A 12,384-nucleotide genomic window follows, 5' to 3' on the forward strand; every position below is an offset into this window, starting at 1 on the left:
AATGTTTTAAATATACATATATATATTATAAAATAAAAATAAAAAAACTGAATAATGACATTATACCACTTGTCCCATATATAGGAATGCTATTTGTTTAATTATAAACTCATGTCCGCATTAACATTTCATGAAACGTTTTATGAAATAAGTCTTCTAATTTTTAGAAAAAGATCTTTACTTTTAAAACCGATTTGAACCAAGGGTTGGCACAAAGTGCTGTTGTTAATTTGTTGTATGAGCAGATGTGTGAGACCATTTTTATATATGCACTTATAGATTTTATTGATTGCATTATATATTTTTATGCATATGATCAAAGAAAGGAAAAAAATTAAGGAGAGGTATAGAAAAAGGAAAAAGTTCTTCTACAAATCCATAATTAAAAAAGAAGATTTTTAATGAGAAATAAATTAAGTTGCTTATTTTTCCAAGAACTTTCCAATTTTACTCATTTAAGAAGATGACACAACCAGGAGTGTTTGGATTTTGATCAAGTTGTAGATCCATTAGCAGCCATGTTTATGTTCAACAGTACAAATTGCTCTGAGAAAACAAATTTCCTAATATTTGCACCCACAGGGATTTTCATATTGTGAAATAATGTTGCAAACAGCTTTCCATTGTTTTAGGTGGTTTTACACATACATATAATGATGAACATATGGTAAATTGGACAGGATCACTTCTGAACGCCAAACTTGTGTCGGTTTACAACTGGAAAACACAAGAACAAAGTTTCAATAAGCGCAGGTTTAGCACACTGTCCAATAAGATCATGTACAGCATAAACGATAGCCTGGTGGAGGATGTAAATGCTGGGTTCAGTGTGATATCAGTGTAGGTGAGTAATGTATATATATATATATATATATATATATATATATATATATATTAGTATATAAGATAATTAAATATTTAAAGGCAACCTATCATCTGATCCATGCTGCCTGAACCAGTGTGTCCATAGGGAGAGACCTGTGCATCATGGGGAGCGGGCTGGAGAGAGGCCGCCAGGGACCTGTCTTGGACTAGTCATCTTAGACACATTCAGTGGCATGTAAAAGGTTTGACACCCCTGGTCAAAATGACTGGTATTGTGAACAGTTAAGCAAGTTGAAGTGAATTGATCTCTAAAAGGTCTAAAGTTAAAAATGACACATTTCCTTTGTATTTTTGGCAAACAAAAAATATCTATATTTTCATCTTTTACAACTTAAAAATTACAAAACGGAAAATGGTCATCCAGCATGGTTAGTACCTAGTAGCACCCCCTTTTGAAAGTATCACAGCTTATAAACGCTTTTTGTACTTAAACAAGAATTAAAAGACTCTTGTCTGAGGAATTTTCACCCATTCTTCCTTGGAAAATTCTTCCAGTTCTGTGAGATTCCTGGGTCGTCTTGCATGCATTGCTATTTTGAGGTCTAGCCACAGATTTTCAATAATATTCAGATCAGGGGACTGTGAGGACCATCATAAAACATTCAGCTTGCGCCTTTTGAGGTAGTCTATTTTGGATTTTAACGCGTGTTTAGTTAGAATCATTATCCATTTGTAGAAGCCATCCTCTTTTCAACTTCAGCTTTTTTACAGATAGTGTTAACTTTGCATCAAAAATTTGTTGAAATTTCATTGAATCCATTCTTCCCTCTACCTGTGAAATGTTCCCCGGGCCATTGGCTGCAACACAACCCCAAAGCATGATTAATCCACCCCCATGCTTAATGGTTGGCGAGATGTTCTTTTCCTGAAATTCTGTGCCCTTTTTTCTATACATATATCTTTGACCATTGTGACCAAAGAGTTCTATTTTAACCTCATCGGTCCACAGGACTTGTTTCCAAAATGCATCAGGCTTCTTTAGATGTTCTTTTACATACTTCTGACGCTGAATTTTATGGTGAGAATGCAGGAGAGGTTTTCTTCTGATAATTCTTCCATGAAGGCCATTGTTAGGCCGGTACGCAGGAGAAGGGCTTTCTCGCGGCGTCCGGCCAGGCCCTTTCCTGCTGGTCAGTAATTGTCAGCATTTAGGTTACGTTGTAGGGATTCTAAGTGTGGTTTCTGCGTTTCTGCTCATGTGGCGCTAAGCCACGCCCCTTGTTGTCACGTGCCGCTAAGCCACGCCCCCTTGTGATCATGTGTCCCTAAGCCACTCCCCCTTGCGGTCATGTGCCGCCACGCCCCTTGCTGTCTGGTACAGTGTGGTTGGTTGTCCTGGGGGGGGTGGGGCTGTCTCTAGTGCATTTAAGGGCTCCGTGGGTTCCACCCCGGTGCCTAGTCTATCTCTTTCTAACCTGGGGTGAGGTCTCTGGCAGTAAATGCAGTGTGTGAGAGTCGTTGTCAAGGGTTCCTACTGTGTGCTCCCTAGTCATCCTAGCCATCAATTAGGGCTAGCGGAATGCTGTGAGCAGCACGCTCTACCGTGTCGGTTCACCGGTTGGTGTCCACGCCACAGAGGCGTCATTGATACCGATTCAGTATTCCAGGGTCCGCCATTGTATGTGTGGTCACACTGCCGCTTTTACACCCATGTGTTGGGTGCTGCAGAGATTCTCCTCCTCTTTAGGAACTTAGGTTCCAGGCCTTTCCTGGCCTGCAGCTATCTGCAGCTCTATACGCCACCATCTAGTGCTCAGGCGTTTCATGCTGCCAAATCCTTTCTGCTCTGCACAGCGGTGTCTTGCTGTGCAGAAGTTTATTAGTTTTGTTTCTGGAGTGTTGCTAACTCCCAGCATTGTACCTTGTTTAGTTACTACTTGTGTGTGCATTTAACACATTAGTTCATTTCTTTCTCTGTGCTTAGCTGAACATTCCTCTGGGAATTCCTCTGCAGCTCCTCTGCAGTCCGGTGGACCCCGACGTGTCCTTTGAGTTTTATTTTATTTAAGGACACGCCAGCGTAACAGCCATATTTGGGCCGGTGTCTCTGAACAATATAACAATTTACCACAACTCGAGAGTCTGCTAAATCTTTCTGAAGGTCTTTTGCAGTCAAACAGGGGTTCTGAGTTGCTTCTCCAGCAATCCTACGAGCAGCTCCCACTTAAATTTTGCTTGGTCTACTAGACCTTATCTTGACCTCCTCTGTTCCTGTTACTGCCATTTCTTAATTACATTTCGAACTGAGGAAAGTGCAACTTTCTTATAGCTTTCTCCTGCTTTGTGGGCCTCCACCATTTTCATTTTCAGAGTGCTAGGCAGCTGCTTAGAAGAACCCATGGCTGCTGTTTTTTAACACAAGGTTAGAGGAGGCTGGGTTTTTATAAAGCTGGGAAATTTGCATCACCTGGCCTTTCCTATGATGATAGTGAACAAGCCATAACCCTAACAGGCTAATTGAAGTCTGAAACCTTGGTCAAAGTTATCTGAGCTCATAAATCTCCAAGGGTGCCCAAACTTTTGTATGAGCCCATTTTCCTTTTTGTAATTTTCAAAATGTAATTATATACAGTACAGACCAAACGTTTGGACACACCTTCTCATTTAAAGATTTTTCATGACTTTGAAAATTGTACATTCACACTGAAGGCATCAAAACTATGAATTAACACATGTGGAATTATATACTTAACAAAAAAGTGTGAAACAACTGAAAATATGTCTTATATTCTAGGTTCTTCAAAGTAGCCACCTTGTGCTTTGATGACTGCTTTGCACACTCTTGGCATTCTCTTGATGAGCTTCAAGAGGTAGTCACCGGATATGGTTTTCACTTCACAGGTGTGCCCTGTCAGGTTTAATAAGTGGGATTTCTTGCCTTATAAATGGGTTTGGGACCATCAGTTGTGTTGTGCAGAAGTCTGGTGGATACACAGCTGATAGTCCTACTGAATAGACTGTTAGCTGCTTTTTTCTTGCCATAATACAAATTCTAAGTAAAGAAAAACGAGTGGCCATCATTACTTTAAGAAATGCAGGTCAGTCAGTGCGAAAAATTGGGCAAACTTTGAAAGTGTCCCCAAGTGCAGTTGCAAAAACCATCAAGCGCTACAAAGAAACTGGCTCACATGAGGACCGCCCCAGGAAAGGAAGACCAAGAGTCACCTCTGCTTCTGAGGATAAGTTTATCCGAGTCACCAGCCTCAGAAATCGCAGGTTAACAGCAGCTCAGATTAGAGACCAGGTCAATGACACACAGAGTTCTAGCAGCAGACACATCTCTACAACAACTGTTAAGATGAGACTTTGTTCAGCAGGCCTTCATGGTAAAATAGCTGCTAGGAAACCACTGCTAAGGACAGGCAACAAGCAGAAGAGACTTGTTTGGGCTAAAGAACATAAGGAATGGACATTAGACCAGTGGAAATCTGTGCTTTGGTCTGATGAGTCCAAATTTGAGATCTTTGGTTCCAACCACCATGTCTTTGTGCGACGCAGAAAAGGTGAACGGATGGACTCTACATGCCTGGTTCCCACCGTGAAGCATGGAGGAGGAGGTGTGATGGTGTGGGGGTGCTTTGCTGGTGACACTGTTGGGGATTTATTCAAAATTGAAGGCATACTTCAATGACCCCAAACACACCTCCAGGCTGTGTAAGGGCTATTTGACCAAGAAGGAGAGTGATGGGGTGCTACGCCAGATGACCTGGCCTCCACAGTCACCAGACCTGAACCCAATCGAGATGGTTTGGGGTGAGCTGGACCGCAGAGTGAAGGCAAAAGGGCCAAAAAGTTCTAAGCTTCTCTGAGAACTCCTTCAAGATTGTTCGAAGACCATTCCCGGTGACTACCTCTTGAAGCTCATCAAGAGAATGCCAAGAGTGTGCAAAGCAGTCATCAAAGCAAAAGGTGGCTACTTTGAAGAGCCTAGAATATAAGACATATTTTCAGTTGTTTCACACTTTTTGTTAAGTATATAATTCCACATGTGTTAATTCATAGTTTTGATACCTTCAGTGTGAATGTACAATTTTCATAGTCATGAAAATACAGAAAAATCTTTAAATGAGAAAGTGTGTCCAAACTTTTGGTCTGTACTATATATATATATATTATACTGTGTGTGTGTATATATATATATATCTATATATATCTATATCTATATATATATATATATATATATATATACACACTACCGTTCAAAAGTTTGGGTCAACCATACAATTTTGTGTTTTCCATGAAAACTCATACTTTTATTTATCAAATGAGTTGCAAAATGAATAGAAAATATAGTCCAGACATTGACAAGGTTAGAAATAATGATTTTTATTTGAAAGAATGATTTTCTCCTTCAAATTTTGCTTTCGTCAAAGAATGCTCCCTTTGCAGCAATTACAGCATTGCAGACCTTTGGCATTGTAGCTGTTAATTTGCTGAACTAATCTTGAGAAATTTCACCCCATGCTTCCTTAAGCCCCTCCCACAAGTTGGATTGGCTTGATGGGCACTTTTTCCGTACCATACGGTCAAGCTGCTCCCACAGCAGCTCAATGGGGTTGAGATCTGGTGACTGCGCTGGCCACTCCATTACAGATAGAATACCAGCTGCCTGCTGCTTCCCTAAATAGTTCATGCATAATTTGGAGATGTGCTTTGGGTCATTGTCCTGTTGTAGAATGAAATTGGCTCCAATCAAGCGCTGTCCACAGGGTATGGAATGGCGTTGCAAAATGGAGTGATAGCCTTCGTTATTCAAAATCCCATTTACCTTGTACAAATCTCCCACTTTACCAGCACCAAAGCAACCCCAGACCATCACATTACCTCCACCATGCTTGATAGATGGCGTCAGGCCAGGGGCGTACATAGGAATCATGGGGCCCCATAGCAGAAGTTCTAATTGGGCCCCCCCCCCCAACAAAAAAATGTAAAAATGTAAATAATTGTTGGGGTCACAGAAGAGCAGATCTCACAACCTTCCAGCCTTTACATAGTAATTTTCCTTCTGCTGAAGTCCTAGATCCCTTTTTCATTGCCCATAAAGTGTGGTGCCAACAAAAGTGCCCCCCAAACACGGTATGATACTCCCATGGTGAATTCCTCCATATGCTCAGTATAATGACCCTACTGTACCCCACCTCAACTCCCAGGGTAAAGTATGATGACACCAACACAGTATGATCCCCCAACTGCCCCACACCTCTCCACACTCCATAGAGTAAAATGCACTCGCCATGGTCCTCCACACAGTATAAGTCTCTCGCCATGGTCCTCCACGCAGTATAATACACTCCCCATGGTCCTCCACGCAGTATAATGCACTCCCTCGTGGTCTTCCACGCAGTATAATGCACTCCCTCGTGGTCCTCCACGCAGTATAATGCACTCCCACGTGGTCCTCCACACAGTATAATGCACTCCCCCATGGTCCTCCACACAGTACAATGCACTCCCCCATGGTCCTCCACACAGTACAATGCACTCCCCCATGGTCCTCCACACAGTACAATGCACTCCCCCATGGTCCTCCACACAGTACAATGCACTCCCCTAGGTCCTCCACACAGTACAATGCACTCCTCCATGGTCCTCCACACAGTATAAGGCACTCGCCATGGTTCTCCACTCAGTATAATGCATTCCCCCATGGTCCTGTACGCAGTATAATGCAGCCCCCCGTAGGGTAAAATGCAGCCCCAGTCCTCCAGTATTATCAGTACACACTGATTTAAAAATAAATACATACTTACCGCACCTTGTTCCCCGCTGCTTCAGTCTCTGCAGCTCATCACCTCAGCAGCTGCCAGCTCCACTGTCTGACACAGTGTGGCGCGTCATCATGCCGCTGCGTCAGACGCAGAGGAGGAATGATGGGAGAGGGAGTGTCACATGATGCTCCCTCCTCCAGGTTTTCGTGGGCCCCGGGCGAAAGAGTCTCAGTGACCCCGTTAACACATCCAACCTTTCATGATGCACAGATACAGCAGAGAAATTATAGATATAGATATAGTACAATGCCAAAAATTTCACTGACTTCTTACATTTCATGAGTGATATCTTTTGTAAATTCTACAATAGCTCAGAAACCGGTGAATCCTCACAGTGCACAGTGCAGACCAGACAGTATAGTCCTCCATACAGTGTTATGGGCACCACATAGTCCTCCATACAGTATTATGAGCCCCATATAATGCTCCATACAAAATACTGGATCCCATATAATTCACCATAGAGAATACTGCCTGGTCCCCATGTAATGTCATATGCAGGCTGGACCCCATACAGAGGCCCCACAAGCCCGCTGCATCCCCCCCGGGGCCCCCACAAGCCTGCATCCCCCCGGGGCCCCCACAAGCCTGCAGCACCCCCCCCTAGAGCCCCAACAAGACTGTAGCATCCCCCCCAGAGCCCCCACAAGCCCGCAGCATCCCCCCCAGAGCACCCACAAGCCCGCAGCATCCCCCCCAGAGCACCCACAAGCCCACAGCATCCCCCCCAGGGCCCCACAAGCCCGCAGTATCCCCCCAAGGGCCCCACAAGTCCGCAGCATCCCCCCTAGAGCACCCACAAGCCCGCAGTATCCCCCCAAGGGCCCCCACAAGCCCACAGCATCCCCCCAGGGACCCACAAGCCAACAGCATCCCCCCCAGGGCCCCCACAAGCCCACAGCATCCCCCCCAGGGCCCCACAAGCCCGCAGCACCCCACCCCAGAGCACCCACAAGCCCACAGCATCCCCCCCAGGGCCCCACAAGCCCGCAGTATCCCCCCAAGGGCCCCACAAGCCCGCAGCATCCACCCCAGGGCCTCACAAGCCCACAGCATACCCCCCCCAGAGCCCCACAAGCCCGCAGCATCCACCCCAGGGCCTCACAAGCCCACAGCATCCCCCCCCCCAGAGCCCCCACAAGCCCGCAGCATCCCCCCCCAGGGCCCCACAAGCTCACAGCATCCCCCCCCAGAGCCCCCACAAGCCCGCAGCATTCCCCCCAGGGCCCCACAAGCTCACAGCATCCCCCCAGAGCCCCCACAAGACTGCAGAATCCCCCTTAGGGCCCCCACAAGCCCGCAGCATCCCCCCCAGAGCCCCCACAAGCCCGCAGCATCCCCCCCAGAGCCCTCACAAGCACGCATTATCCCTGCATTATTCCCCAGAGCCCCCTAAGAACTCCACAAGCATTAATTAACCCCACCCGACTGCCCTCCAGCATTAACCCCCCCAAATCCCTCACTCGCAAGTATCAAGCCCCCTCACCCCAAAAACAACAAGAAGAAAAGACATCAGACAAGCAATTAATCGAACAATCTCTTGCTTCTCAGCTTAGGATACTGACCTCCTCCTGCAGCTTCACCGGCAGCTCTGTCTCTGCATGAGACTCTGGCGTCTGGTGCTGAACTAGAACATGCCCCCGGAAATGACATCATACCTGGAAGGATGCCATACATTCTAGCGCCTAGGGCACGGGAAGAGGTAAGTATTGTGCCGGCCGGGGCCCGCCTCTTGCCTGGGTGCAGGAGGGGGACCCAATGTGGGGGTACACAGTGCAGGCGACTGCTATGGGGCTCCCCCAGCTCACGGGCCCCATAGCAGTCGCGTGGCCTGCCGCCATTGGCGGGACGCCACTGCGTCAGGCACTCTTCCAGCATCTTTTCAGTTGTTCTGCGTCTCACAAATGTTCTTCTGTGTGATCCAAACACCTCAAACTTTGATTCGTCTGTCCATAAAACTTTTTTCCAATTTTCTTCTGTCCAATGTCCTTGTTCTTTTGCCCATATTAATCTTTTCCTTTTATTGGCCAGTCTCAGATATGGCTTTTTCTTTGCCACTTTGCCACTTTGCCCTGAAAGCCAGCATCCCGGAGTCGCCTCTTCACTGTAGACGTTGACACTGGCGTTTTGCGTGTACTATCTAATGTAGCTGGCAGTTGAGGAGCTGTGAGTCGTCGATTTCTCAAACTAGAGACTAATGTACTTGTCTTGTTGCTCAGTTGTGCAGCGGGGCCTCCCACTTCTCTTTCTACTCTGGTTAGAGCCTGTTTGTGCTCTCCTTTGAAGGGAGTAGTACACACCGTTGTAAGAAATCTTCAGTTTCTTGGCAAATTCTCGCATGGAATAGCCTTCATTTCTAAGAACAAGAACAGACTGTCGAGTTTCACATGAAAGTTCTCTTTTTCTGGCCATTTTGAGAATTTCAGAGAACAAACAAATGGAATGCTCCAGATTCCCAACTAGCTCAAAGGAAGGTCAATTTTATAGCTTCTCAAATCAGCCAAACCGTTTTCAGCTGGTCTAATATAATTGTGCAAGGGTTTTCTAAACATCCATTACACAGTTAGCAAACACAATGTACCATTAAAACACTGGAGTGGTGGTTGTTGGAAATGGGTCTCTATACACCTATGTAGATATTGCAATAAAAACAAGACGTTTGCAGCTAGAATAGTCATTTACCACATTAACAATGTATAGAGTGTATTTCTGATTCATTTAATGTTAGCTTCATTGAGAAAAGTGCTTTTCTTTCAAAAATAATGAAATTTCTAAATGACCCCAAACTTTTGAACGGTAGTGTATATATATATATATATATATATATATATATATATATATATATATACAGTACAGACCAAAAGTTTGGACACACCTTTTCATTTAATGATTTTTCTGTATTTTCATGACTATGAAAATTGTACATTCACACTGAAGGCATCAAAACTATGAATTAACACATGTGGAATTATATACTTAACAAAAAAGTGTGAAACAACTGAAAATATGTCTTATATTCTAGGTTTTTCAAAGTAGCCACCTTTTGCTTTGATGACTGCTTTGCACACTCTTGGCATTCTCTTGATGAGCTTCAAGAGGTAGTCACCGGAAATGGTTTTCACTTCACAGGTGTGCCCTGTCAGGTTCAATAAGTGGGATTTCTTGCCTTATAAATGGGGTTGGGACCATCAGTTGTGTTGTGCAGAAGTCTGGTGGATACACAGCTGATAGTCCTACTGAATAGACTGTTAGAATTTGTATTATGGCAAAAAAAAAAGCAGCTAAGTAAAGAAAAACGAGTGGCCATCATTACTTTAAGAAATGAAGGTCAGTCAGTGCGAAAAATTGGGAAAACATTGAAAGTGTCCCCAAGTGCAGTTGCAAAAACCATCAAGCGCTACAAAGAAACTGGCTCACATGAAGATCGCCCCAGGAATGGAAGACCAAGAGTCACCTCTGCTTCTGAGGATAAGTTTATCCGAGTCACCAGCCTCAGAAATCGCAGGTTAACAGCAGCTCAGATTAGAGACCAGGTCAATGCCACACAGAGTTCTAGCAGCAGACACATCTCTTTAACAACTGTTAAGAGGAGACTTTGTGCAGCAGGCCTTCATGGTAAAATAGCTGCTAGGAAACCACTGCTAAGGACAGGCAACAAGCAGAAGAGACTTGTTTGGGCTAAAGAACACAAGGAATGGACAATAGGCCAGTGGAAATCTGTGCTTTGGACTGATGAGTCCAAATTTGAGATCTTTGGTTCCAACCACCGTGTCTTTGTGCGATGCAGAAAAGGTGAACGGATGGACTCTACATGCCTGGTTCCCACCGTAAAGCATGGAGGAGGAGGTGTGATGGTGTAGGGGTGATGGTGTAGGGGTGCTTTGCTGGTAACACTGTTGGGGATTTATTCAAAATTGAAGGCATACTGAACCAGCATGGCTACCACAGCATCTTGCAGCGGCATGCTATTTCATCCGGTTTGCGTTTAGTTGGACCATAATTTATTTTTCAACAGGACAATGACCCAAAACACACCTCCAGGCTGTGTAAGGGCCATTTGACCAAGAAGGACAGTGATGGGGTGCTACGCCAGATGACCTGGCCTCCACAGTCACCAGACCTGAACCCAATCAAGATGGTTTGGGGTGAGCTGGACCGCAGAGTGAAGCAAAAGGGCCAACAAGTGCTAAGCATCTCTGGGAACTCCTTCAAGATTGTTGGAAGACCATTTCCGGTGACTACCTCTTGGAGCTAATCAAGAGAATGCCAAGAGTGTGCAAAGCAGTCATCAAAGCAAAAGGTGGCTACTTTGAAGAACCTAGAATATAAGACATATTTTCAGTTGTTTCACACTTTTTTGTTAACTATATAATTCCACATGTGTTAATTCATAGTTTTGATGCCTTCAGTGTGAAAGTACAATTTTCATAGTTATGAAAATACAGAAAAATCTTTAAATGAGAAGGTGTGTCCAAACTTTTGGTCTGTACTGTATATATATATATTATTTTTGTTTTAACTTTAGCCCTTTTGGAGATCATTTCATCTTCAACGTGCTTAACTTTTCACAATAACAGTAATTTTGACCAGGGGTGCCCAAACTTTTACATGTCACTGTAGTGCCCGGCCGGCTTTTTGAAGTATGTTTTTTCTGCCCCAGCATTTCAGAGTAAAACATACACGGCTGCAATAACGTAGCCGGTCTATGATTGATGTCTTATGTGGTTCAGGCAGCATGAATCACATGACAGGTTCCCTTTAATCTTGGGTGACAAAATGTGACAGGTGTGACTGCAAAGGACAGTCCGCACCCTACACCTATTTAGCGAGCAACATAGGCAGTTACTAAAAGAGGATTTGTCACCAGGACCTGTTTTTGCTTTTCTATTATTCCCACTGCTTCCCTGAGTATTCTGGGGGGTTTACTGTTCTTTTTAAATGCATCATATTGATCCAGAGATATGGGGCTTTTTATTTAGAGCTAATTTTTATGGTCATTTAAAGGGGACATGTCTTCAGCCTGCTCTGCATAATTACCCTGTGAGCAACATCTCTTTGGCATGAAATAAAAAGGCTCATATCTCTGGAAACATATGACAGATTTGGCAAAAAAACACGACATAATCGGGAGCAGCGGGAATAAAATGAGAGAAAAACTGGCCACAATTGACCTGCTCTTTAACAGATTACCCCTTTGCCAGATTCAGCCAACTTTGGTAATTTATCACACAGAATACCAAATGTGTGGCAGAAGAGGGTCAAAATCAAGAAGCAGAGATGCCACTTCTTAAAGAAATAGTTGAGCATTTTGCAACTTTTGGCGTTTCTAATCCAGTTCTGACATCTTTTTGATAAGTAGGCAGATCTTACCAGGCAATTCATCATTATTTAACACCACAGAAGTGGCTTAAATTATAACAGAAATCTAATCCACTGAAAGACTTGTGCACATTTCTTGCGCGGCAGCTGACAGATGTACCAAAATCATTGAGACACACTAATGAATTTGGCGCATATTAATCCAGCACCTTGGATCAAGACGGGAAAACAAAGCACCAGTCTTGAATATGGAGGGAATTCATTAAGACTGGTGTTTGTAATCCCCTTCTACTAAGCACCAGCCACTTTTCAAAATATTGGATGAGCTAGAATAAAAACGACCAAATGATGCTAAAAAAACTACACATTGCCCAAAAGTTTTCTACTTTGCTACGCAAATTTTCTGGCAAAA

At 44.2% G+C, this 12,384-nt stretch overlaps 1 protein-coding gene across 1 annotated transcript in view; it reads right to left on the reverse strand.

Moving 5' to 3' along the window:
- Window positions 1-283: 283 nt before the first annotated feature.
- TEKTIP1 (tektin bundle interacting protein 1) overlaps window positions 284-12,384 on the reverse strand; it is a 43,921-nt gene continuing 31,820 nt past the window's right edge. The window contains exon 4 of the mRNA XM_073655190.1: window positions 284-717. Within this exon, the coding sequence (XP_073511291.1) occupies window positions 683-717 (35 nt within the window). The 3' untranslated portion in view covers window positions 284-682. The remainder of the gene's footprint in view (window positions 718-12,384) is intronic.

The sequence above is a fragment of the Phyllobates terribilis genome, unplaced genomic scaffold (genome assembly GCF_046119375.1).
Source record: "Phyllobates terribilis strain yellow unplaced genomic scaffold, ASM4611937v1 Scaffold_1__5_contigs__length_1240528914, whole genome shotgun sequence".
NCBI classification, from domain to species: Eukaryota; Metazoa; Chordata; class Amphibia; order Anura; family Dendrobatidae; genus Phyllobates; species Phyllobates terribilis.